A 23,692-nucleotide genomic window follows, 5' to 3' on the forward strand; every position below is an offset into this window, starting at 1 on the left:
ATTTGTCTTCCCCCTCTATTGTCCCAAGCAGGTCTTTCATATTCTTGAGATCTCTGTGTGTAGAATCACTTAAGTGATACTTACTGGACTCCATCTCTGTCACCATAATTGATATCAGGACTCATTCACTGATAAGGAAGCTACCCCAGGAAGCCTTGTTTGTTTAATTTCTTATCAGTACCCTGATTAGGTTATTCTGAGGGATAACTGTTCTTCCCTGAATGTATTGTTTCAGATTCTTTTAAGCTACCTGTAGGTTTTCACTCCTTTGTCCTGGTGCTTGGCTAGACTGTAGTAATATAATTTTATTGCTTCTAACAAATCTGTAATAGCGATGTGGGACTGGAATGTCCTGAAACAGCAGTGACATACTGAGCAGTGTGGAAAAATGACTAGTATGTAATGTGGAAAAATGACTAGCATTATACATGTTTAAGGAAACCCTCTTTTCTGTCACCAGCAAGTGTTATTGTTTTTTTCATAACTTAAAATCTGTGTTTGGTTTCACTTCCTCCAACTCAAAAAGGATGTAGTAGGAGAAGAAAAGCTAGCAAGAAGGGCAGCCTGTGTGATCAGATAAATAGGAGAGTCGCAAGTATCAGTATCAGTATTAGTCAGTTGGAAAAAAAAGAAAAGATACTGGAAATCTGTGACATCATGAATGGTATGCAGAAGGTGACTATTTGTTCACCCTTAAAATGGCATTAATTAGGATGTTCAGTAAAGTATGAAGTACAAGAAGGGAAGCACTGCTTTATGAGCACATGTTAGCGTGGTGTTCATTGGCATAGAAATGGTGCGGAGCTCTTGAAAGAACAGAACAGTTCAGTGAATGGTGTGTCTCTGGGAAATCTGTGGTTTTGGGGCTAATCAGGGGAAAGATTTCCCTACTGACATGTGGCCTAAATCTTTGGTAAGACAGAAATTAATGAGTAAAATGGACTTTTGCACCAAGTGTGCCATTGCCTCTACCCTCTCAGGCTACTGAGTTTGTTTGCCAGGTGTGGAAAGCAGTCAGTCCTTTGTCCCCTTATTTGCTTCTGCATTCCTGCTAGCACTGCCAGCTGTGAGGCTGATGGGTGGCTCGGGACCTGCCCGGTGGGTTCAGCTGTTACTGCCAGCACTGCCACATCTCACACTCGTCTGGGCTGGGCAGCAGTGGTGGTGATGGCATCATCCTGCAGTGGTGATGTCCTGTGCTCCATGTGGGCAGCCCAGGAGACTCCTGATGCTCCTTGACCTACTCTATCTACTTACAGAGCTATTTACACAGTTGCAGAGGTGTAATTCTCCTATCATGTGTCAAGGTCTTCTGGGTGATAAACTGACCTCTTTATCATACTCCTTCAGTAGTTGGTTTCCAAATTACTGTTAGGTAACTCTTTTTTATAAGGTTTCCTATAACACTGCTAAATGAAATGTCAAGAGTCTGCCAGGAAACTGAGATACAAATATATAATTACAGGAAGAAAAATTCCCATTCTAGACCTGTCTGTTTTCAGTAAGCCTGTATTTTCTTGCCTGTTCTCACTTGGCATTCTTCTTCTCACTCATTATTTTACTATTTTTACATAATTCCCAATTTACAAGTTTCCCAAAACCACAGAGAGGTTCAGTCCACCCACTCTGCCTTTTGCCAAAAAATGCAGTGTGATCAAATTTGCATTAACACCTAGTCACTTCTCATGGATGTGCAATCCCATCTCCAATGTACATGCAGTGCAGGAAAATTTGGGAGGCAGAACCGTGAGTCATTTCACCACTAAGCAAAATGTTCAAGTTCAAAAAGTAGCCAAAGGCAGTTGTTTAAAGCCTGTGGAGCTCTTCATCTAGTTCTGACTGAAAGAAATGTGGTTCCTGAGGCTTCCATCGTGCCTGTGTGTGCTGTGGGTGCCTTTGTGGCTATACAAGAGCTTCCTGCCTTCAGATCATGTCAGAAAACGTTTGGCTTCCTGGAGGAGAAATGGGAGATAAGGGGAACTGGAGAGACAGTACATTGTGGTGTGTTTACTTTGCCAGGCTTGCCAGTCACTCTGCTGTAAATCGTTCATGTAGAGCCCTGTTTGTGATCTCGGCCTTGCCACATGAGCGGTATGTGGGCTTAGCAGTTCCTGTCAGGTTTAATGGGCTCATGGTAATTTTTTCTTCTGAAGGTCTGAATTTTTAATTCATGATTTTAAGTCTTTATATGCACAATGAAAAACATAGACTAGTTATGAATTCAAATAATAGCTATTCAAATAATTAGGATGTTGTTTTGAATTGCCCAAACCTGTCTAGTCATAAGGCATAATGTATGGACGGTGTTCTCAACCCTTTGTTGCTGGGATAGAAAGAAAAATGGGGGCATAGGAAGTAGAAGAAAAAAAGTATCCAAACACAAAATGTCAGATTTTGGTTTCAGGAGACAAATTCACAGACTGTGACTGCTTCTTTTAGCCTGCAGCTAAACAGACTAGACAACACATATTCTTTCACATGGGTGTGAAAGAAAATTGTCTAATTGTTCAACTTTAGTATTTATTAACATTTATTGACAAAAACCCATGGTATTTTGTTTCCTCTAAACTGAGCTTGTCTATCAAACTTCTCTTTTTCTTGTTTTGCAGTTAGAGGTTTTCAACTATGTGTGCATAATTAGTTCACTCTTCTCTATTGTACCATGCTTGTGTTCAGGACCCTACTAAACAAACAAGTTCACAATTCTGTCAACCAAGAACAAAGCATATTATATGTCTCCTGTGAATACAGTATATATAGGTTATGAAAATCTTACACAGGTTATAGCATTTTCCTGGATAGTATTTCTTAATCTCCAAATTTAGCAGGCAATGCAATTAGGAGGATGTGGGAAGTACTGATATTTGACAGGGGGAGGCAAAGGCGTCCTACTCCCAGGTAGGAAGCTGCAGGAGAGAAAGTTGTCTGTTTTGCTATTTTGTGGTCTTTTTGTGCCACAGTAGCATAGGGGTTGCTACTGTGGTCAACTCTTCACTTTTAAACACAAAACCTTGGAACAAAAAATGTTCAGCTAATAGCAAGTATTATAAGCTCTTCAGAGAAATTGCTTTTATTGCATATCATTGTTTCTCCCATCTACATGAAGACTTAAACTTTTTCCTATTTTGCAGGAGGAAAATATTTTTTTTGTCTCTACATATCTCTGGCCTACTTTATTTTTATTCCCATTGCTCCAAGGTCTTATTGGTGCATGTCTAGTTAGTGTGAGATTATTGCTCTTAACCATTTCCTACCTTGTGTACTGTTTCAGAGATAAGGGTAAAATATCTGAAAACTTGTCTACTTCTTTAAGCTACACCAAGTCTAGCTGAAAGGTCTACCTTTCTTGTGTTTCTCCAGGGAAAGGTCACAAAAAGTTCAGGTATTTTGCCTACATGTGTGATATGTAGTTGTAATTATAGTTGAAGTGGTATCTCCTGGTAGCACAAAACAGTGCGAAGTCAGTAGCTGGCAGGGTTGTGCCATATTGGCAGTTTTATTAAGGTAATGGATAAAGAAAACATCCAGTATTTGTCAGATTTTTTGTTTGTCATGTTGCCATTGTGTTTCTGATGGTTTGATACTGTGCCCTGCTGATGCTGCCATTACCTGTTTCTCTACACACCGCTTTCACTTTGATCAGCAGAAGGTGGTGTGACAATGGTGAATATACAAATGGTCAGAAAAACACAGTAGGAAGCTAATTAAAAATGTTTCAATGTGGGTGTGCAGTCCTAGACATGAAGTGTCTGAGATCACTGAGTGATGCTGTGTTTCAAAATGCTGTCAGGGAAAAGCCAGCATCATCCTGACCTTCCCTTTCCTCCCGCTGTCCTTCATACCATGTACATTATGTGCATGTACTTAAACTGTGTTTGGTTTCTACAGGCTTTCTGCCTCTGTTGCCCTATCTGTGGTGTCCCTAACCAATGCACTTCTCATGACTGCATCCCTGGCAGGTGGGGGTGACTTTTCCAGCAGTAACATCTGGATGCATATCCAGGGCTCTTGTGAGTCTCTTCTGACTGAGGGAGCAGCACACTGAGGCAGCCCCACAAGACTCATTTTGCTGCGGACATGAGCCATCAGAAGGCTCAGGTGCAGCACACTGGGCTGGCCCCTCCTTGTTTCTTGTGTACATTACAGTGTGGCAGGCGAGTCCTCGCCCTTCCTTTTGCTATGTGCCTCTTGCTCTCTGGAAATAGCAAAGGTTGCAGCAAAGCCTGAATGCAAGTCAGAAGCCCTGCGCTGCCATTTCTAGTCCTTTCCTCCCTGATCTTCCAGAGCTCTGGCTTGGACCAGGAGGAGTCCTCCCTGGACTGTGTGTGTTCCTGCTCCTGGCTGCTGGTTTTGCTGGGCCCAGCCTTGCCTTGTCTTCTTGCCTCTCCCCACTTCATCCAGGCTGCAGCATCCTACTGGAAGCAGTGGGTCCTTTCTAAGGGCTTGGAGGCAGTCAGGCGGGGAGAGCCATGAATTGCCTCCTGGCACCCCATCCCCACTCCTGGAGCTGGGGCTGCATGCTGCCCTCACCCCCCCCAGGTATGTGGGTCTGGGCTCTGGGTTTGGAGGGGAGCCTGGTGGGGCTGGGGCTGGCTGGGCAGCTCCATCCTTCTTGAGCCTTGGCTGTACTCACCCACTGCTGTTGTAAGAATTGGAATTCTCTACCCTGCTCTGGTAGAGAGCTCTGGTGCTGACAGATCACGAGTGCCTTTTGGGTTGTCCAAGTTTTCTGCAGCTGCAGTGAGTTCTGTGTATTGTAGCTGATAGAAAAAGTCTTCTGCACAAACTTTCTGCTTTCTCTGTCCAACTATACATGCATGCTTTGCAGGACCCTTGGCATACATTTACCTTCAGAGATTAAAGTAGTGTTTAAATATAAGGTACTTGTGAAGTGGTGACTAACCAGTGTTTGTTGTGGTTGTACCAAGGCAGTTGATATACATATATTCACCTGACAGTCCAAAGTACTTGTATCCAGCAGCTGAGCTGTGTAGGAATCACGGAAGAAACCACGGGAGCAGTTGTGTATTGCTATGGTATCATATATACATTACTCCTGCAGACTTCCGGAACAATTACTAAACCTGATGTACTTGATGAAGTTTTCTTCCCTTACAATTCAATCTTAAGGCCTAATAGGCATTTTAATATGTCCTCTTGTTCTTCACAGCTGCAATTTGCACATGCTGTAATAATTTGCACATTCAAATTACTTGAATTTTTTTTTCTCTTTAGATGACAATCAAAACAAAAGCAATGAAAAGAAAGAGAAGAAGATGGTTTCTCAGAAGCCGCATGGTACCATAGAATATACAGTAAGTGCTGGTGTGTTCATGCTTGCCTTTTGGAAGTGGAGTTGTTGAGGGTTGAGAGGGGGGCAGCAGCACAAAACTGTAAGCACTAATTCTTTCTCAGTTTGCATTTATTTCATAGGGATTGCCCCCATTGATACCATTCTAATACTGCTGTATGTGGGGAGCTAGGGTCACATCCTGAATCTCTGTTCAACACAGGATTTCTGCCTCCTGCAGCTGCCAGTTCCATTTTTACTTTTGCCTTATGGCTCTCTAATCAAGCAGTGGTTTTGTTATTCTAAAAAATATTCGTATTCTGCAGTGTTGCTTAAGTCATCAAGCACGATAAGTTTGACCTGTGCTTGAGGAGATCTGTTTCTTTAAGCTGGAGCAGAGCAGCAATGTGCTAGCTCTGCTCTGTCCACGTGACCATACAGAGCTTCTGTGGAAGGTGGTATCCCAGCTGGGAACTGCACAAATGCCTGACATGCTGTGGCTGCTGGAGGTGTAGTGAACTTTGCAGTGTATGACCTTCCCCCCCTTGCCAGACCAGTTGTAAATACAGATGTGCTGCTTTAAAGTTTTAAGAGAAAAGGAGAGGGACATCTGTATAACACCTCTACATTTTCTCGACTATATTGTGAAAGAATATTTCTGTGCTTTCTTTTGATACTGGCTTATCACCTAAGCTATTAAATAGATGTCTACCAAGTCTATCCCTGCAAACAGTCTGTTAAATGGGTTTAGTTCATGTGTGGTGCTGTGTTCAGTATGGTATCTTAGTCATCAACTCTTTCTGCAGGCTGGAAATCAGGACACCATAAACAGCATAGCATTAAAGTTCAACGTCACCCCAAACAAGCTTGTGGAGCTCAATAAGCTTTTCACGCAGACAATTGTGCCAGGCCAGGTAAATCTTTTATTTGTCTGGGGTTTTTTAAAATACCAGAAACATAATTATTCACTATGTATTTAGAAGTTTTTTTACTACTTACATATATCTTTCAGGTACATGGATACAAGGATAATGGACAGTAATTTAAAGCCCTTCCTCAAAGTGAAACTCAGTAGATTATTACTTGGAATTGGTGTGATGGGAAAGCTTTGTAATTGCCATATCTGACTTGTAATTCATGTCCTGTCACTAAAGCTTAAACATGACTCTGAATCTCAAGAAGATAATTCAGTTGTTCCAAGGGAGTTTGATTATTGGGAAGTCTGGATAAATGCAATATGTAATGCATTAAACAATTAGAGACAGACAGAAACTGAAATGCCTTTGTGCCATTATGTTAGGTATGAGTCAGTCTCCTGTAAGATGAGAAATAAATGGAGAGAGACTTTTTAGGAGAGTCCTAAATCCTAAAATTTCCAAGACTGGAAATGCAAGTGTGGAGATTAACGCTTCATGGCCATGAGGAGGTCGAAGTGTCTTGATTTGCAGATAGGGAAACTGAGGCACAGAGAGATGGTGTGACTTGCCTAAGAATACCCAGCAGAAAAAAGCTGGAATAAGGAAGTAAGTTTCATTTTTCTCAATGTTTTTAAGGTGTACATTGCAGCTATGAGTGATCAGTATTGTGTTGTCTTTCTAATACAACATAGCTGTATTAGAAACTTTTAAAGCTCTTGACTCAATGTTTTTAAATACCTGTTTGTATTTAGATTCTCTTTGTGCCAGATACAAGTGCTGGAAGGCTGTCTTCTAGTCCTGGTGCTCCTGTTTCTCCTTCATCATCAGATGCTGAATATGATAAACTCCCTGTAAGTCAAACATGGTTCACTGGTCTTAAACTCTCAAAATATTTTCTGATTTTGAAGCTGAGAATCAAGGCTGTATACAGGCCTTGTTATAATGTCTTGTGTTAAATTAGCTTGCTGTACTACAAAATTTACCATTGTCTTAAAAATACTCCAAATTAAAGGAATTCTGAGTGTGGAAACCCATACAAGTTCAGTTGGGCCCTAAGTCCATCAAAACTACTAAAAACAATGTAGTGCATAATCTTTAAGGAATAGAAAGCTAAATATGAAAAATTTAGTGTTTCCTACTGAAGATTTTTGTGCTGCTCTGTAGTCCAGAGCCTTCATCCTGCACTGGCATCCTTGAGCAGGGAGGCTGTTAGTTTAGTCTGAGCAGTCAGTTCTTTCTAGTTAACTTGTGGTGGTACCCTTATACAGACTTGCCTTCAGACAAGACTGCTGGATTTAATCTTTGTGAAAGGCCTTGGCATAGCTGATCTTTCATTTTCTTTAGAAGGGTGACTGGCCATGATAATTTTTAGATAGAACCTTTAGGCAGTTTAGCTGCCTTTAACATCTGCTGAGATTAAAGTAATTAGTCATTTCAGATACATCACTAATCAAAAGTGGAGAGGAGCTTGGAGTGAATAATTGTTTAACTTTACGCCTATGCCATCTGCATGGGGAGTCACACCAGTGCTCTGTGAGTAGAGGTCTTCAGTGTAGATGATGTGTCAGGGCAGGCCCTCTCCCTAATGAGAGTGCTTAATTGATTTTCGGTGAGTTGACCTGCCTTGGTGTTTTTTAATTTCTTGCCTGTTATTTGTATGGAGTTTCTTGTAAAGTTACAAGGATGGGTTTTTTTCCTTTTCAATAGAGGATACTGTGGGAAGTGTAAATATATACCTACATACATGACCATTGGTTTTCTTCCTCATGCAAATGGAAAATAATTGTTTGAAGCTGGCCTTTTAGTTTTCAAAAATCTGGAAGTATATGATTCTGGTCCTGTTGCTCTGCACTGAACTTTTTATTTTCTAAGGATGCTGATTTGGCAAGAAAGGCTTTCAAACCAGTGGAGAGAGTCTTGTCCTCTACTTCAGAAGAGGATGAGCCTGTGGTTGTCAAATTTTTAAAAATGAATTGTCGTTACTTCACAGATGGTAAGGTAGGTGGAATCTGATTTTTGGGCATTGTTTGAGATTCTCTTTTGATAAGTGAGAGATGAATACTGGGAGAATCAAACGTGCTTCATATTTTTAAAGAATGTGAAAGATATGTTGGCTTTATCTATTACTATTGTGTTTGTTGGTATTGTGATAATGTGCTGAATAATTTGTTCTTTTGCTTGTGTGTTGCTAGATATACAGAGAGAACTGTGCTTCAGAGTTATGACATGTCAGGATTAGTTTTCCAGTTCCATCAAATTGAGCAACAGCCTTATAAAATGAGTACATGCCAATGTGTTTCATTTATGACGTGAAGATAAATTTTAACTGTTTCCAGAGCAGTGTTTCCAAATATGTTTGTTGCTTCTGCACTTGCTAATGAATGTTGTGCAAGCCTAATAAAAGGATAAATATTGCATTATATAGTATTTTCTTTCTGTTTCTTGTAACATGGGCCAGGACTGCAATACTAAATTACAGGAGGTGTTTTAGAAGTACAGAGCTTGGGTAGTATTTTAGCCCTTTCCTCAAGGTTTCAAGACACTGTCTTCCTGAACTGCCTACTTTGACATATCTGTCCTTGTTGACTCTGGCTTCAGCAAGCTGTCTGCATGTTCGGGTTTTCAAGTTCTCTGGAATTTATAACACTAGAATGCTAAACATTGTAGTTGCGACATTTTTTTTCCCTTAGTCCTGACTTTTGTAAGATGGATGTGTTTACACTTACAGTTTCTGGCTTCTTTTTGCATTGAGTGGATGTAGACTGTATTTAACAACTCTGAAGTTTTAATGTCTGCATTTTGTAGAACGTAATAGAGGACTACTTGATGTAAATTAGGACAGTACTGTCACTTGCTCTGTGATGCTTGTTAGGTGTAGAGGATACAGATTGCCAATTTTATGGCTGCAGGATGAAAAAAGTAATTTTCAGTCAGAGCAATCAAAAATGAAACAGCTTCTTTGCCCGTGTAGCTGAATCCATTGTTGCCTGGCTTCCTGCAGTGGCTGGGTAGGAAGTACGTCCTATGTATTGTATTCTGCCTTCTGGGAGAAGCCTCTGTATTTGTTTTCATTCTGTCACCCAAACACAAACCAAGCTTGAGGACTGAGTCATACAGGAGAAGCAAATGGGAAATACAAAGAGACTTTGCTTTATAAAGGAGCAGGCATTCCTGTGCTCATTTGCCAGTGCCAAGCCATCATCTTGATAGCTTAACTGCTTTTTAAAAAAGCCTCATAGACCAAGCTTGTGGTCTTTTACCTGTGTATTTATGAGCCTTCCTTGGTTTGTGTTGTAGATGACCTCATATAATTAATAGTACCTGCAGCGTAGGCCATTCCAGTTGATCTCTGTCTCTCATTTGTCAGATGTCATGATTTACGTACAGATTCTGAGTTAGTGTGGTGAATTTTGTAGTTCATCTGGAGGAGAAGGTGCAGAGGTGAGACAGTGAAAATATTCTTTTTAAACCTTGGAAAATGGTCAGTTGCCATGGATTGATGCTGAATAATGGCTGATGCAGCAGCCTTTTATCAAATCCATTGCTAGAGCACATTTTGAAGAATTAAATGAGTCCTCTGCAGATGTGCAGAATATGCTTGGACCAATCATAAGAGCTGTTTCTAAGTTGGGAAGAACATGTCTCATATCAGATCCCTGTGTGGAGAAGTTTTTTGCATGTACCTTTGGGAAAGTAGATCAAGGGACCTCTGATGTTAGCTTGGCATAGTAACCTGGATGTTACCATGAGTAAAACTGCATGCAGGTGTGCTGATTGCGTGTAAATTCATGGATCAAATGAAAGTAGATGCATCAATAATAAAGTGCTATGTAGTTTTTTAAAAAATAAATCCACTAATCTGTTTTGTCTGAGAGTAACAATCACATTTTTAGCTTGTAGCAGTCAGCACTGAAAATTGAATAGTTCAGATGTTCTTCCTTATCAGCCAGGAACTTGGATGCTTCTAAGAATTTTTTTTTCTCTCTTTGTAATGTCTGACTTGATGCAATTGGAAAGCAAAGTATTTTGCTGGCAAACACTGCATGACACAGTATAAAGAGGCAGGAAAGTGGTTTTTCCTTTGAGGATAGTAGCCTAAAATCCAACACCCAATGATAACTTCTTACATGTGTTGTGCTGACTCTTTCTTCTCCTGTTTTAGGGTGTTGTTGGAGGAGTCATGATCGTAACTCCAAACAATATCATGTTTGACCCACATAAATCTGATCCTCTGGTAATTGAGAATGGCTGTGAAGAATATGGGCTCATCTGCCCCATGGAGGAGGTTGTCTCTATAGCTCTCTACAATGACATCTCTCACATGAAGATTAAAGATGCATTGCCATCGTAAGGAGTGTTCTTCCCTGAACTTACGTTTGCAGATTTTCAGTAAGGGTCATGGAAAAGGGGTGGGGAGTGGGGGAATGGAGGGGAAGAGTTTTAGTGCAACAGAGTAAAGTGCCAGCAAAGGAATGATTCACTTGTGTTGTTCTTCAGAACAACTTTCTCTTTAGAACACTGAAGTGGCATTAAACGCCAGTGGGTCATGAATGTGGGAGCCCAAGTCCAGAGGAGTAGAAACAGTAATTAATAAAAGTATTTGTAATATGCCATGGTAGGGCTCTTGCACTGACCTGTCTGTAGGGCTCTTTTAGTGAATGTGAGGAAGTTTTAGATTTTGACCATTATTGTGTTACCAGGACTGTTCTCAGAGGAGTATTTTGACACTTTTAAAGGTAACACCACCATAGCTGCCATCTTCAGGACTTACAGAAACACCAGACTGTGGAATACTTCTATCTCAGAACCAGAAATGCATTGATGGTTATAATCTGTAATACATTATAAACTTTCTGGGGTGGGCTGCTTTCATTTATGCACAGATCAGACACTGCTTATCTATTTGTTCTAAGCAGGATTTTGTTCTTACAGGCAATACCTGTTTGAACAGTGAAATTCATTGAATTTCGCATTTCAAGAAAAACTCCAGATACTTGCTACACTCATTTCTGGAGTGTTTAATAACTTCTTATTAATTTTTGAGTGATGAGGATCTTGTTTCCTAATTCTCATCAGACCTTTAGCAGTAACAAAGAGCTCAAATTTTATGCTGATACGTTTATTCAGAATTTTTCATTTTGAAATGTTTTATGATTGTTTTGCTTTAAAAAGAAATATTTGGGGAAGCCTGCATTCAAACAGTATGTTTGAATAATGGAGACAAATAGAAGAAGAAAGCTACTAACTGTGTTGCCTGTTGCTGTTCTGCAGTAATCGTGTTCAAACAGGATACAGCTTATCTCTGATTTTTTTTTCTCAAAAATACATTTGTACTGACTAGGGAAGCATGGATGGTTGTAGATGTTGACTCATTGTCAGATGTGGGAAATTACAATATTAATATGATTTGAATTAAATTCCAGCAGCTAAATACATGTCCTGTGTTTTTTTGTTATGGAATTTCTGATGACTTGCACATTCTTACTACATGTGTTACATTTCTTTGCCCACGTAGCATATTCTGCCAAGTGGTTTACTTATCTTATTTTGATGTTATACTTTCAGCATTTTCCTCCATTGTCTTCAAAGTCACTTACTGCCAGTGCTGTATGTTTATTTTGGAGAAAATTATTTTTTATGAGTTTCATGGTTTACGTTAAGTTGATGTTTAGTTTTTATTTTCATTTTTTTTCCATTTCCATTTTGCTTTTAACATCGTCTGTACATCCATCATTTCCCCTGACAGTGACATACCAAAGGATCTTTGTCCTCTGTACAGGCCAGGAGAATGGGAAGACCTGTCCTCTGAGAAAGATATCAATCCTTTCAGCAAATTCAAATCCCTTAGCAAGGAAAAGAGGCAGCAGAATGGGGATGCATCTGTTGCTCTGGGTGCCAAACAGATAAAGCATTCAGATAAGGAAAAGTCTGCTGATTTTGAAGTTCTTCAGTCATCAGAGAGTATGGGCTCAATCAAATCAAAGTCTCTGGAGTTTCCCAACAACATCACTGCCACTGAACATTTGGAAAAGTTTGATGCAGATGCAAGTACCAAGGACCCTTCCAGGGAAAAAAATGCTTCAGATACCAAAACCAAAGAAAAATCCTTTCTAGGAGAAGGAGAGGATGACTTCACTGAGCTGGAAAAGACATCATCTCATATGGATAGAGGGTTGGACAGGAAAATCTCAGTAATGGAAGGCTTGCTGGCTGACCCCAGGGACTTGGGGAGAACTAAGCAGCAGGTAACCAAACCTACTACAGAAGTCCAGGAGCACTTGACAGTTGATTCCTTGGAAAAAAAGGACAGTGTTGAACCTAAAGCTGACTTAGACTTAGAGCTGTGTGAAAAGCAAGATGTTATTCCAGAAGTAAACAAATGTGTCAGTACTCCAACAGGTAAGGTGGAGACTGAATTGGACACTAAGAAAGAGCTAGAGAAAGATAAACTTATTGAATTTTACCTCAATAAAGATGGAAATGGGTCTCAGTCATCTGAAGATTTACACAAGGCTGAAATCCAGAAAGGGGAAAACAATAAAGCAATTGGCATAGACCTTACACTTAGCTGTTCAAAGTCCCAAGCTAATGAAGTCCATACAGTTAAAAGTATGGAGCTTGACTCCTGCTGTGTTGAAAGGAAAGCACCTTCATTAGAAATCAGCTCAGCAGCAGCAGAGGAAAAGGATCTGAAAGAGTCTGTGGACTCTTCATTAGTACCAGCTGTAGACAAGACCTGTCAAGAAACACAGTTAGACAATCAATCAGAAATCAGACTGTGGCTGCTGCAGAAAATTCAAGTGCCAATTGAAGGTAGGTCTCTGGTTATCCTTGTTTCCTCTGAGACTTGGACAGCGTTATGATGGTAACCTTTGAATTGACAGCCTTCTCTAAATTTCTTCTTTCTGTAATACCTGGTCTCTTTTTTACTCCTTGTGTATTTTGATTTTATATTACCTGCTATCTTCAAATTCTCTAAACTTCTAGTTTGATAAATAGCTTGTGTGCTCTTTTCACATTCAGTGATTGCTGCTTATGTAATCTTTACCTCTGCTTGCTGGCTTCAAGAAGGATAGTGAAATGTCATCCAGTTTCAGTATTGGCAGGGACACTTCATGGCCTAGGAAATGTCACTTGGTATTGGTAACCACTGTTGCCTCATTGAAGTCTGTCAGTTTTTTTTCTAATAGTATTCAAGGTGGTAGAGCATTGCTGTGAAAGGGGGCACCAAAATATTCTTGACCATATTTGCATGTGTCTGCTGTCTCTCATGCTATGGAAACCCTTAAAGAAGTGATAGGAATACATGTATAGTCCTACTGAGTGATCAGTTTTCTCCTGATTGGTCATTGCATTATCAGAAATAATTCAGGCTGTTCCAGGAAAGCAGATACCAGAATGCAATCTCTGTTCAGAGCATGTGCACACATACTGCCATTTTTATGGCAGCCCAGTGCCTCTAAGCAGTAGTCTGTCCTGGAGCATTGATGTGCCTCTCTGGGTATTTTAATGAACCAGTGGACATACCCTTGAGTCAAATCAGGTTGTGGGGGATGAGAAACTGGAAGTCTCTATTTTAAGAACAGTTGTTCTTAAAATGATTTTTTTTTTTTTTCCCATAAGGGTTGGTATTTGGCTGTACATGTACTGCTAAAAGAAAGAAGGCAACTTCAGTGTGACTGAAGCTATAGTTTAATAAGCAAATTTTTTTTGTCACACTAGCAATTTAGGGAGCCTAAACTGCTTTTAGACTTGGCCTTGTCTTGTGCAGATAAAAGCTGCTTGTATGGCTGTGTGACCGACAAGAGTTGGGAAACTAAGCTTTTAGTGTGTGTACGTGTATGTATGCATGCAGGATTGCCCTTCAGCCTGAGTGGGTTTTCTGGACCCTAACATGTCCCCTTTATTTGCCTTCTTTGTGTTGCAGGCAGCACCCAGCCACGTCATCTTACCTATTTATTTACAGAGCTGTTCTGTACACAGCTGTATGGCTGAGGGGGATACAGGCTGTGACAAAATGGGAATAAATGGCCTCAGTTTAGGATGAACATGGTTTTACTAAACCAGTTGTGCTGTTGAAGTCAGGTGTAATTCTGTGGAAGGATGCCTCTGAGTATTCCTTCACACAAGATTGTTAATCTTTGTCACAGCGTTTTATCAGCTGCAGTATTTTTACTTTCCTGTAAGCAGACTATTTCTCTTGTGTCTTGTTCAGATATGCTTCCTTCAAAAGAAGAGAAGAGCAAGACTCCTCCAATGTTTCTGTGCATTAAAGTAGGCAAGCCCATGAGAAAGTCCTTTGTGTCTCAGAGCACGACCATGTCTCAACAGTACAGTAAAAAGATAAAGCAACCAGAGTACTGGTTCGCTGTTCCTCGGGAAAGGTAAGCTGCACTCCTGTTAGCACAAAAATATCTGTGTGTTACTTTTTAAGTGTGAAGTTCTTTCTAGAGCTAAATCTTACATTACCTACATAGTCCAAGTTGTGCAGTGCAGCAGGGATGCTGAGGGGTGCCCTCATTTCATTGCATGCCATCAACTTAAAACAGTGTTTATTGTTGGTCTAATATGGCTCTCAGTGGGAAGGAAAAAGGGCTCAGATACCACTTGAAGATGGAAAAAGGGATATATGTGCAGCTAACATGTGATAAAAGAACTGGGAGATGATCAGGGTTTCAGCTGTAGTCTAGGAAGTGCGGGAAAGGAGAGCTGGAGGGGCATGGAATCTTCTGAGGTGTCAGAGCTAAAAAAAATAGGTGTTTCACATGAGCAAAGGGCATCATGTGGGAAAAGGGAGACACTCCTAACTAAACAGGTGTGAGGATTTCTCTGATTTATCTTTTGTCTTACTAAAAATAGTCCTTTTGCAGTAAAATTGAGAACACAAATGTTTTCCTGTAGATGTGTAATAATGCATAAATAGTACTCTAGAAAAAAGCAAACCAACAAACTAGAGAAGTGGAAGTCTTTGATTTTCCTCGTAAATTACCCAAGAATTTTCACTGGCTGTGAAGAATCAAATATGTGATCCTTTTTTTTCGCAGAAGGCAACTAGATCAATTCTCTGGTCTGTTGATGAACCAAAATTGGTGATTCTTGTAAATTAGATGCCAGGAAGGAGGAATCTGAACTTGTGATCCATCTCAGAGATGCTCTTTCAGATGCAGTAAATTTTTTCAAAATAATTTTTATTTAATAATTTTAATTTAAAATGTGTAAATGTGTGTTGATTTAAGTGTTTCTATTTTTTTGTGGTTTGAAAAGGAGTGTTTTGATCATCTGTAGTAGTGTGGAAGTTGCTGTCTTGGAACAATTCCTGGAGGAGAGGGAGAGGTTTAATCCAGCTCAAATGTGGTCCTTGGGAGAATAGCTAGATAGCTTTTGGTTTGCTTGCTATCTGTGGATCCCAGTCCTTGGCTCCTCAGGGATTGCAAAAGGATGGGTTCAGAAAATTCTGGGTTGAAGTTTGAGTAAATACTTCAAGGAGTGGGAGTGATGAGTTGGAGTGATGCTGTAATACAACACAAAGTCAGGTAGTGCTTTGGGGATAGTGCATAATGAATAATGCTGCTGAGCTGCCTGAGATAATCTCTAATCATTGCTGTGTGTAACAGGTAAATCTATCAAGCTTCTAACCACAGACTTGGAAAACAGCTTTCCTGGTTGTCCTTTTATGAGCAGAAACTTTCTGAATGGTGCGCAGACCTGATATAAAGTGAAGTGTTGACAACTGGTTTCTACTTGAGTTTTTACAATGAGAAAAAAGTAACTTCTGCAATGAGCTGCTGTAGCAGCACCTGGCCATGCTGGCTGACATACCAGATCTTTGATGTCAGGGCTGCTGTTTGGATCTTGATCAAAAGTAATGGTGAATGACTGGTTGTAAGTTTCAGTCTTTTTAGTGCTATTCATGCCTGTTTTAACACCCCAGAATTGCATGACTGATAAAGTAGAACTTGGAGCAGAAATTAAATGTGAGACACATTTCTTTGTATTAATGCCAGGCATGTCTTGGCCTCTTGAACAAGAAGGTGTTTTCTCCAAGCTCTTGGATGCTTTCCCAAAGCAAAACACAACACTTACTACCTTCTGAGGATATTCTTGAATCAGTATTGTGTGGAATATAAACATAAGTGTTGCATCTTGAGAGTGACGTGAAAAGTAGGTTGTTTGGGATAGCTTTGCCATGTATTTTAGACAAAATATGAGATAATTCACTCAGTCTAATACCACTTGGAATGCAATTTATATTCATGTGTGAAAATATCAATAATAACACACTCATCTTGTTGGCCTCAAAGCAGCATAAATAAAACACTTTCTCCAGTCCAGTCACAGTAGCTTGTGCAGCATCTTAATTTTTTGTCATAATAAAAAACAACAACAACAACAACAAAAACCCAAAATAAAAATCAAAAAAAGTGTCCAAATTTGGAGTGAGATTGTGAAAAAATTGGTCTGCATGTCTATATTTAGTGTAAGTTAAATCTTCCTCTGATTTGCTTTTAGTTACATTTTTTCCATGATCATAGTGTTTGTTGTTAAAATAGCTTCTGTCATCAGTTATGAAAATGGCTCCAATTTCAGCCTGGTCCCATAACTCACAGCTCCTAGCAAAGCTGCTCTTCCATATGTAGGCTCCAGCTACTTTCTGGGCCCAGTAGTATTTTGACCTTTTTTTTTTTTTTTTGGAAGCCTCTGGAAACTTTGTTAACACAGAAAGAATACTTTTAGGCTGATAGTCTTTATAAAGGCACTAAATCTTCTGTCTCACTTGCCTTTTGTGCCTGCTGGAGATGTTCTCTCTCCCTGCGTGGCCTCCCAGGCGCTGCGTGTGTCCCAGCACACGTCACCCCACGACCAGCACAGCGTGGCTGAGTTAATCAGTGACTGCAGCACTGCTTCGTGCTGCCTGCTTGGTCACTGCAGGGCTCACCTCAGCACACAGAAGGGGTGTTGGGCATCTTGAGTTGCCTTATATACAGATTACTCAGGCTAGGGCAGTTTCTTGCCAGGTTCAGCTGAGCAGAGGGGCACCTGTGCTTTTGGACACAAATAGAGATTGATTGTTTTGCTGGGAAGTTTTGCAATGGGTATAGCTTACAGTATTAGAGGGTAAGTCTGTGCTCTTACTATGTGGATTTATGTTTAAGTGGTATGTAGGTTTCCCACCTTAGTGAATTTTGAGTAGCAGTAGCTCAGTAATTAAGTCACGCATTTCCTGAAGACCTTTTACAAGAAAATGCCTTGCACGGAGACACAGATAGTAATGCAGAATTTCTTTGCTTGTAAGTAATAGCATTGACTAGGTCCTTAGTCAAGAAGTAAATCTCTTTAATTTTCCACAGTGTAAATTCTGCAAACATGTTCGGTTTATGAGTGTATAATTTGCGCTGAAGTTGATGTAAAAGACACTGCACTGTGCTGCTGAGAAGGCATCCGCTTTTTTACTAGATTTAGAATCCTTTTGAATTAGCCTTTTATAAGGAGAATACTCCTGGACTCCTGATAATAAGATATCAAACTGTACAGAGGAAATTTATGAAAACCTGTTTGTATCTATAGCATAATGTCTTATAATGAGGGCTCATAGAAGTCTCTATGAACTCATAAAAGCATATGAGGGCTTACAATACCTCAGCCGTCAAGATTTGTGAAGAATCATAATTTAGTCAAGCACATTTATAAGAAAGTCATAGGATCCTTCTGGATTAATGTCTTTCTCTGGGCCAGAAGCAGTGGTTGGACTTAGAGCCTTTTGAATATTTTCTTTCTGGAGTTATTGACTTCTATAGTTGTCTCTTTCCAAGTACTTTGCTTTTTATTGTCTCGCTTTTAGTGCATGCTACACTCATAAGCATGTGATCACCAAAACAGCTACTGAGTTCTAAGATAAATTTTTTCACAGCTGTCTAGTTGACTGTAGCAGTTCCTCAATGGTTTTTCAATTTAAAAATTGGATCACATGTTTTCAATTTGGTAGCTTGGAAATACTACTGTATCATAATGTTAGAAATTTATTAGCAGAGCATCCATTTTCAGAATGACATCACCTCTGTAATCACCTATTTCTATTTTATGTTGTTGCTTCTTAAATCTGGACTGTCTGGATCTATCAACTGTCCATGGCAGAGGAAAACTTAGTTATTATGTACTGCTTAAATAAACTGAGCATATACAAGTCCATGTGGTCTGACAGGAAATGTTCTGAGTATATTGAGGAAGTTGGCTGATGTTATTGCAAAACTGCTTTCTATCATCTTTTGAAAGGTTGTGTTCAGGGGGAGTGTTCCTTAATAATTGGAAAGAAAAATGCTGCAACCATTGTCAGAAAAATCAAGGAAGTATCTGTGGGAGCACAGGGCAGTCAGCTTCACCTCAGTCCCTAGGAAGCAAGTCCTTATAGACGCCATTTCCAAGCACACAGAGGGGAAGACGTGATGAGGATCAACTGTCATATATTTGCCAAGGGCAAATTGCTTTTCTACTGACCAAATAACTTTTCTGTTTGAGACTGCTAGCTCCTTGAGCAAAGAGAGAGCAAGGGATTGATACCATCACATTACTAAGGCTTTCAACACAATCTTCATAGTATCCCTGTGGCCAAATTGGAAAGATATGACCTGGACAGACAGGTTGCAGGTGTTTGTAAAATTGAATGGACCTCAATTGATCAGGCTCAAAGGGTTGGTAGTTGGTCTGAGTGGTGGTGAGGTGCAAACGGTATTCTTGGGGACTGATACTGCTTAATGCCTTCATTGATGACATGGACATTGAGACAGAGCATGCCTTTGTCATTTTGGGGAATGACACAAAATTTGGAGAGTGCTCATAATTGGAGGGCAGGGCTACTTCAGAGGGGCCTCAACACAACAGGCTGACAGAAATGTCAGGAAGTTCGGAAAAGGCAAATGCAAAGTTGTGCACCTGGGAAGGAGCAGTTCCTGCAGCAGTAGAGGGGAGCAGGCGACCTGGGGAGTAGCTCTGCCAAAAAGAAGTTGGGGAAGTTGAGAGCAAACTCAACATGTCAGCGATGTGTCCTTGCAGTAACAAAGGACACACCACTTCTTGCTGACTCAAGTAAGGAGATACAGCCAAACAACTTGGGTGGTCATTAATCCCCTCTTTCTTTTAGACACTTGGTTAAAAAATGGAGAGGAGGGGACAAGAAACAGAAAATGTAGGATGGCACCAGACCCTTCTCAGATCACATGCTGCATTCTTCGGGGGGAAATGGTGATGAGATAAAAGAGAAACAAACCCCAGGAGACAGGCTATGCATGGAGAACTTGCAGAATCACTGTTGTAGATTTTCCAACTCAAATGGACAAGAATGTGCAACCTCGTCTAACTTGGAAGTTAGCTCTGTTATAAGCAAGAGCTGGCCAAGATGATTTCCAGAGGTAGCTTAAAACATAACTACATTCTGTGATTCTGATATACAAGTGTGCTATTCTCCTTCATCCACCTGCCTAAACATGCTTTCAAACTGATCTTACCCAGACATCAGAAACCACTACATTTGTCTTTTCTTAGGGATTTGTAAGAATTAAGTAGTTGCTTTTCCAGAGTAGGACTACTGTATATAAAATACACAGTGCTCAAGTCAGTTATCTCTTTCAGTTAAAGCTCAAATTAATTAGCAAAGAGCTAATCAGACTGCTTTTTCTGAAACCTCTGTGAGCAATGCTAATTTATTCCTTTTTCATTATTTCCATGATGAAGCAAAGTAAATTCTTTAGTCTTTTTGTAGACTCACTTGAAAAAAATCTGGACTTATACTAGTGACCCTAACAAATTTTAACAGTGCGGAAAGGGTATTTTAAGATTATTTGTGCATACCTATAAATCCAAGTAACTTGAAATATGGGGGGAGGGGGCAAGTGTCTGTATTTCTAAAAGGTGTTTTCTGTTGATCTAAGAGTTGCTGGACGTAACTTTCTGGTGAAAAGCTGGAGGAAGATCCAATATCATAAGCACTTACTATCTTTCTGTCCTCTTTACTGTGGGTCTGATTTTTTTGTTGGCAATTCAGCTTCTTGTAAGCTGGATCCACTGTTGTATTCCTGTTTGAAATTGCACGTGTTCATTTTAACTGAATACATAAATTCCTTCTTCAGAAATTGTTTTGTGGCTTGTTATGGATGTTGTCAAGGAATATCTTTTAAAGACAGTGGCTGAGAGCTGATTACATTTATGGAAGAGCATGAGCTGCTGGTACTATATCCTTAGCCAAGCTGTCAGTAACAGCTTATTTTCATAATGCTAAGAGAATGAAAATTGTTTTGTGGCTAGCCTCTTTAACTTTTAAAGGGCAGCTAAAACTGTAGTGTAGGCTTTACTGGTGATCTCATTTGCTTGTGCTGGAGGTCAAACTAAATGGGTAAAGTGAATGTTTTACAGAGTTTACTTTTGTGTCTATGACCTAATATCAATCACTTTGACTTCTTAATATGAACTGTGTGGAACTGGACAAGCCATATTACTTTACCATGGTGCTTTGGCTTTGCATATAGCAAAGGGAGGAGAAAAATACATTGTGAGGAGTGAAAGCAGAGAAACCTTGAAGAGGTTCAAGCTGCCAGGTGGAGGGAGCTGTTGCCTTGTGTGGTATGAGAGGGTGGAGGTACATGGTATGTCATGTTTGTGTAGTTGTCCCTGCTTTGGCACTGGGGAAAACCTCTGTGTTACATGACAGTGTTGGGTTCATGGACCACTGAACAATGGTTGTCTCCTCTTCTCTTCACAGGGTGGATCACTTGTACACATTTTTTGTTCAGTGGTCACCAGAAATATATGGAAAAGATGCCAAAGAGCAAGGTTTTGTTGTGGTAGAAAAGGAGGAGCTTGACATGATTGACAACTTTTTTAGTGAGCCCACTACTAAAAGCTGGGAGGTGAGTGCTTTCTGCCTTTACATGAAGCATCTGGGTATCAAGTGTGCATTCTCTGCTAAGAATCTCAGCAGTTGTTCTTTTGAGGATTTTATGGTGTTTTTTTATAACAGTTGCTGCTTCATATAGAGGATTCCTTAAGGCTTGTATATGTTTCACAAATGTATTCATCTTCCTTCAGTCTTCATTTCTTCTCTCCCTTGAAGGAGCATGTAAACAACTGGGAGCTCTCTGGTGTGCAACCAGCAGAAGTTGTGTAAATATTTTGACCATTTGATATTAGTCTTTTGCAAAGTTATACAGGCATATGTGGTCAGCATTGCTAAATTCCTCATATATTTCCTACTGTATTTATGTGCTACAAATAAATTCTTCAAAATGTATATATGTGTGTAAACATCAACCCAGACTTTTGTGTGCTGGTTGAAATGGATTGGTGTGTGGGGATATGCCAGACTCTTACTTCTCGGGTGCACACAGCAATACTGTTTGAATATTGGGTGCAAGTAGGATAAGTTTATCATTGGACTTTGGCTTTTTCATGTGTGGTCTTCTGCAATCTGTTTTAACCACTTGGCATGCCTGTGCTTGCTATCTCCTTCTTCTGCATACAAAGCCTAGTTTCTAAGGGAAATAAGCGTACACTCATTTTTAAAAAACATTATTTCTCACTGCTCAAACACTTTCTGTGCTAAGGATATGGGATAAATTAAACAGACAAATAAATTCCAAAGTGGGAAGTATCTTGATGGTGATTTAAAAGTAATCTGATTGTTCATCTTAAACATAAACTTGTTTTCTTCAAATTCTACTATCCTCTCTTTTTTTGTTTGTTTATTTGAGCATTTTGATCTTCACAGTATCTTCTGTTGAAAAATGACAGGAAGTGGGACCTGTAATTTTAAGTGTAGCAACCTCTATTCCCAAGGAGCTAATATTTTTACAGTTCTGTAGCTTCTCAATGTTAGTGCTTTGTGAGCTGAAAGATAAAAGAAAACAAAACACCTTCCTTGTTTTGTTTAGAGCTGAGTGCAGTCATACATTGCTCTAGATTTTACTGTTCAGTTATTTGCATGCCATTTTCATAAAACCACAATGAAGAAGAGTCAGTGATCTAAAGACAGATGTAGGAGAGATCTGGCCACACTGAGAACTCGTCTCTCATTGTTTTATTTAGATATTTATTGAAAGGAAGAAAAGCTGGAAACTGCTTTTAAAGGTGTGTCTCTTTTTGTAATACGTTCTAGCTTCATCAATTTCAAGTAGGCTTGCCAGGAAATCTCTATTGAATAAAGTCCAAATTTGGGCATGACTGTGAAAGTTTCACTCTCCCTTGCGGGGAAACAGAAACTCTTAATTGTAGAGCAGTATATAAGCAATTTTATCACGGCGTGCCATGGCCAGTAGCTGTCTATCACTCTTGGGGCTGAGAACTCTTGCCACTAGAGCAGGGGTAGAGTAGTGGGTATTGAAAATAAACTGCTAGATGATGAAAAAGAGACAAATGCCTTTGAATATTCAAATTATTTACTGTGCCAGACCAGACCAGGAGGAACCTTTTGTGGAGGTATGTTGAATTGTTTCCCATTTGAACAGTGTGGATCTGATGATGGAACTTCTGTCCTAGTTATAAATGTGCTCTGTACTGAGGTGAGGGGAATTTCCACCTTAGGTGGCTTCCTTTCTCATCCCTATAAAATCTTTGAAAGACTTTGTAGATCTGGTTTCTGTAGTGATCAGTTCTTTTCATCCATTTCTGCTTTTGTGTGGTCTGTAAATCCCTGATCTTGCAGATGCCTCTTTCTGCAGTTGTTTACTGAACTTCATTCACATATCCAGTTCAGAGACTGAATAAATGTGTATGCAGAGAAGAGGTGGGGCTTCTCTGTCTCTGGGCCAATTTACAATTTACAACAGTGTTAATAGGTTTTCTCTGGTTGCCAAGGTGAGTTTGGTTGTATTTTGCTACAGATACTTCTTGATTGATATGCTGTTGTCTGGTACTTCGCTCCACTCTTGGAGGGGAGACTATTCCTAAAAGAAGGTCCACAAAAGTGGGATTGTGTAGTTTTGATTTAATGTGTTAATTTAAAAATACACAGTAATGTTCTGGGAGATGAGGTAGGAAGGCAAACCAGTCAGAAGGTGAAAAAAGAACAATGATACAAGTAGAAAGATTGGGGTTTTTTGAACAGTTTGTTGTGAGCGTTTTTTTAATTTTTAATTACCCTAATTTTGCAGTACAAACCTTTCCTGAAATTGACTATATGAAAAATTTTACAGCACAGGATTATCTGCAGTCTCAGAAGGAGAGGCTGGAGGGTCAGGATGAAGCTGTAGATCTCTTGCAGTATCATGGGCAAGAATACGTGTAACTGCTCAGGTGTGCAGGGACACATAGCAGTGTTTGTTCTGCAGGCTGGATTTTGCCTTGTGATCTCCCTTCCTCTCTTTTCCTGACCCTGCAGTGGAGTGCCAGTGCCCACGTGCCCTGCTCAGTTCCAGGCATCTGCAGGATGCAATGGACTGGACATGAGTGCATGCAGCAGATGCATGGTTCTCATCCCACTGGGGATGCCTGGTGTGATGGA

The 23,692-nt window shown here is 40.0% G+C and overlaps 1 protein-coding gene across 6 annotated transcripts in view; it reads left to right on the forward strand.

Annotated features, from left to right (window-relative positions):
- The window catches only part of NCOA7 (nuclear receptor coactivator 7), an 83,703-nt gene that overhangs the window by 54,416 nt on the left and 5,595 nt on the right, over window positions 1–23,692 (forward strand). For 4 of the 6 annotated variants that reach the window (XM_085575114.1, XM_085575115.1, XM_085575113.1 and 1 more), the window contains 8 exons: window positions 5,236–5,315; window positions 6,097–6,204; window positions 6,960–7,058; window positions 8,080–8,205; window positions 10,370–10,554; window positions 11,954–13,020; window positions 14,423–14,591; window positions 20,957–21,104. In XM_085575114.1, coding sequence (XP_085431240.1) covers window positions 5,236–5,315; window positions 6,097–6,204; window positions 6,960–7,058; window positions 8,080–8,205; window positions 10,370–10,554; window positions 11,954–13,020; window positions 14,423–14,591; window positions 20,957–21,104 — 1,982 coding nt within the window. The remainder of the gene's footprint in view (window positions 1–5,235; window positions 5,316–6,096; window positions 6,205–6,959; window positions 7,059–8,079; window positions 8,206–10,369; window positions 10,555–11,953; window positions 13,021–14,422; window positions 14,592–20,956; window positions 21,105–23,692) is intronic. The other 2 variants (XM_085575118.1, XM_021547144.4) reach the window with 2 other exon arrangements.

The sequence above is a fragment of the Lonchura striata genome, chromosome 3 (assembly GCF_050655825.1).
Source record: "Lonchura striata isolate lonStrDom1 chromosome 3, ASM5065582v1, whole genome shotgun sequence".
Lineage (NCBI taxonomy): Eukaryota > Metazoa > Chordata > Aves > Passeriformes > Estrildidae > Lonchura > Lonchura striata.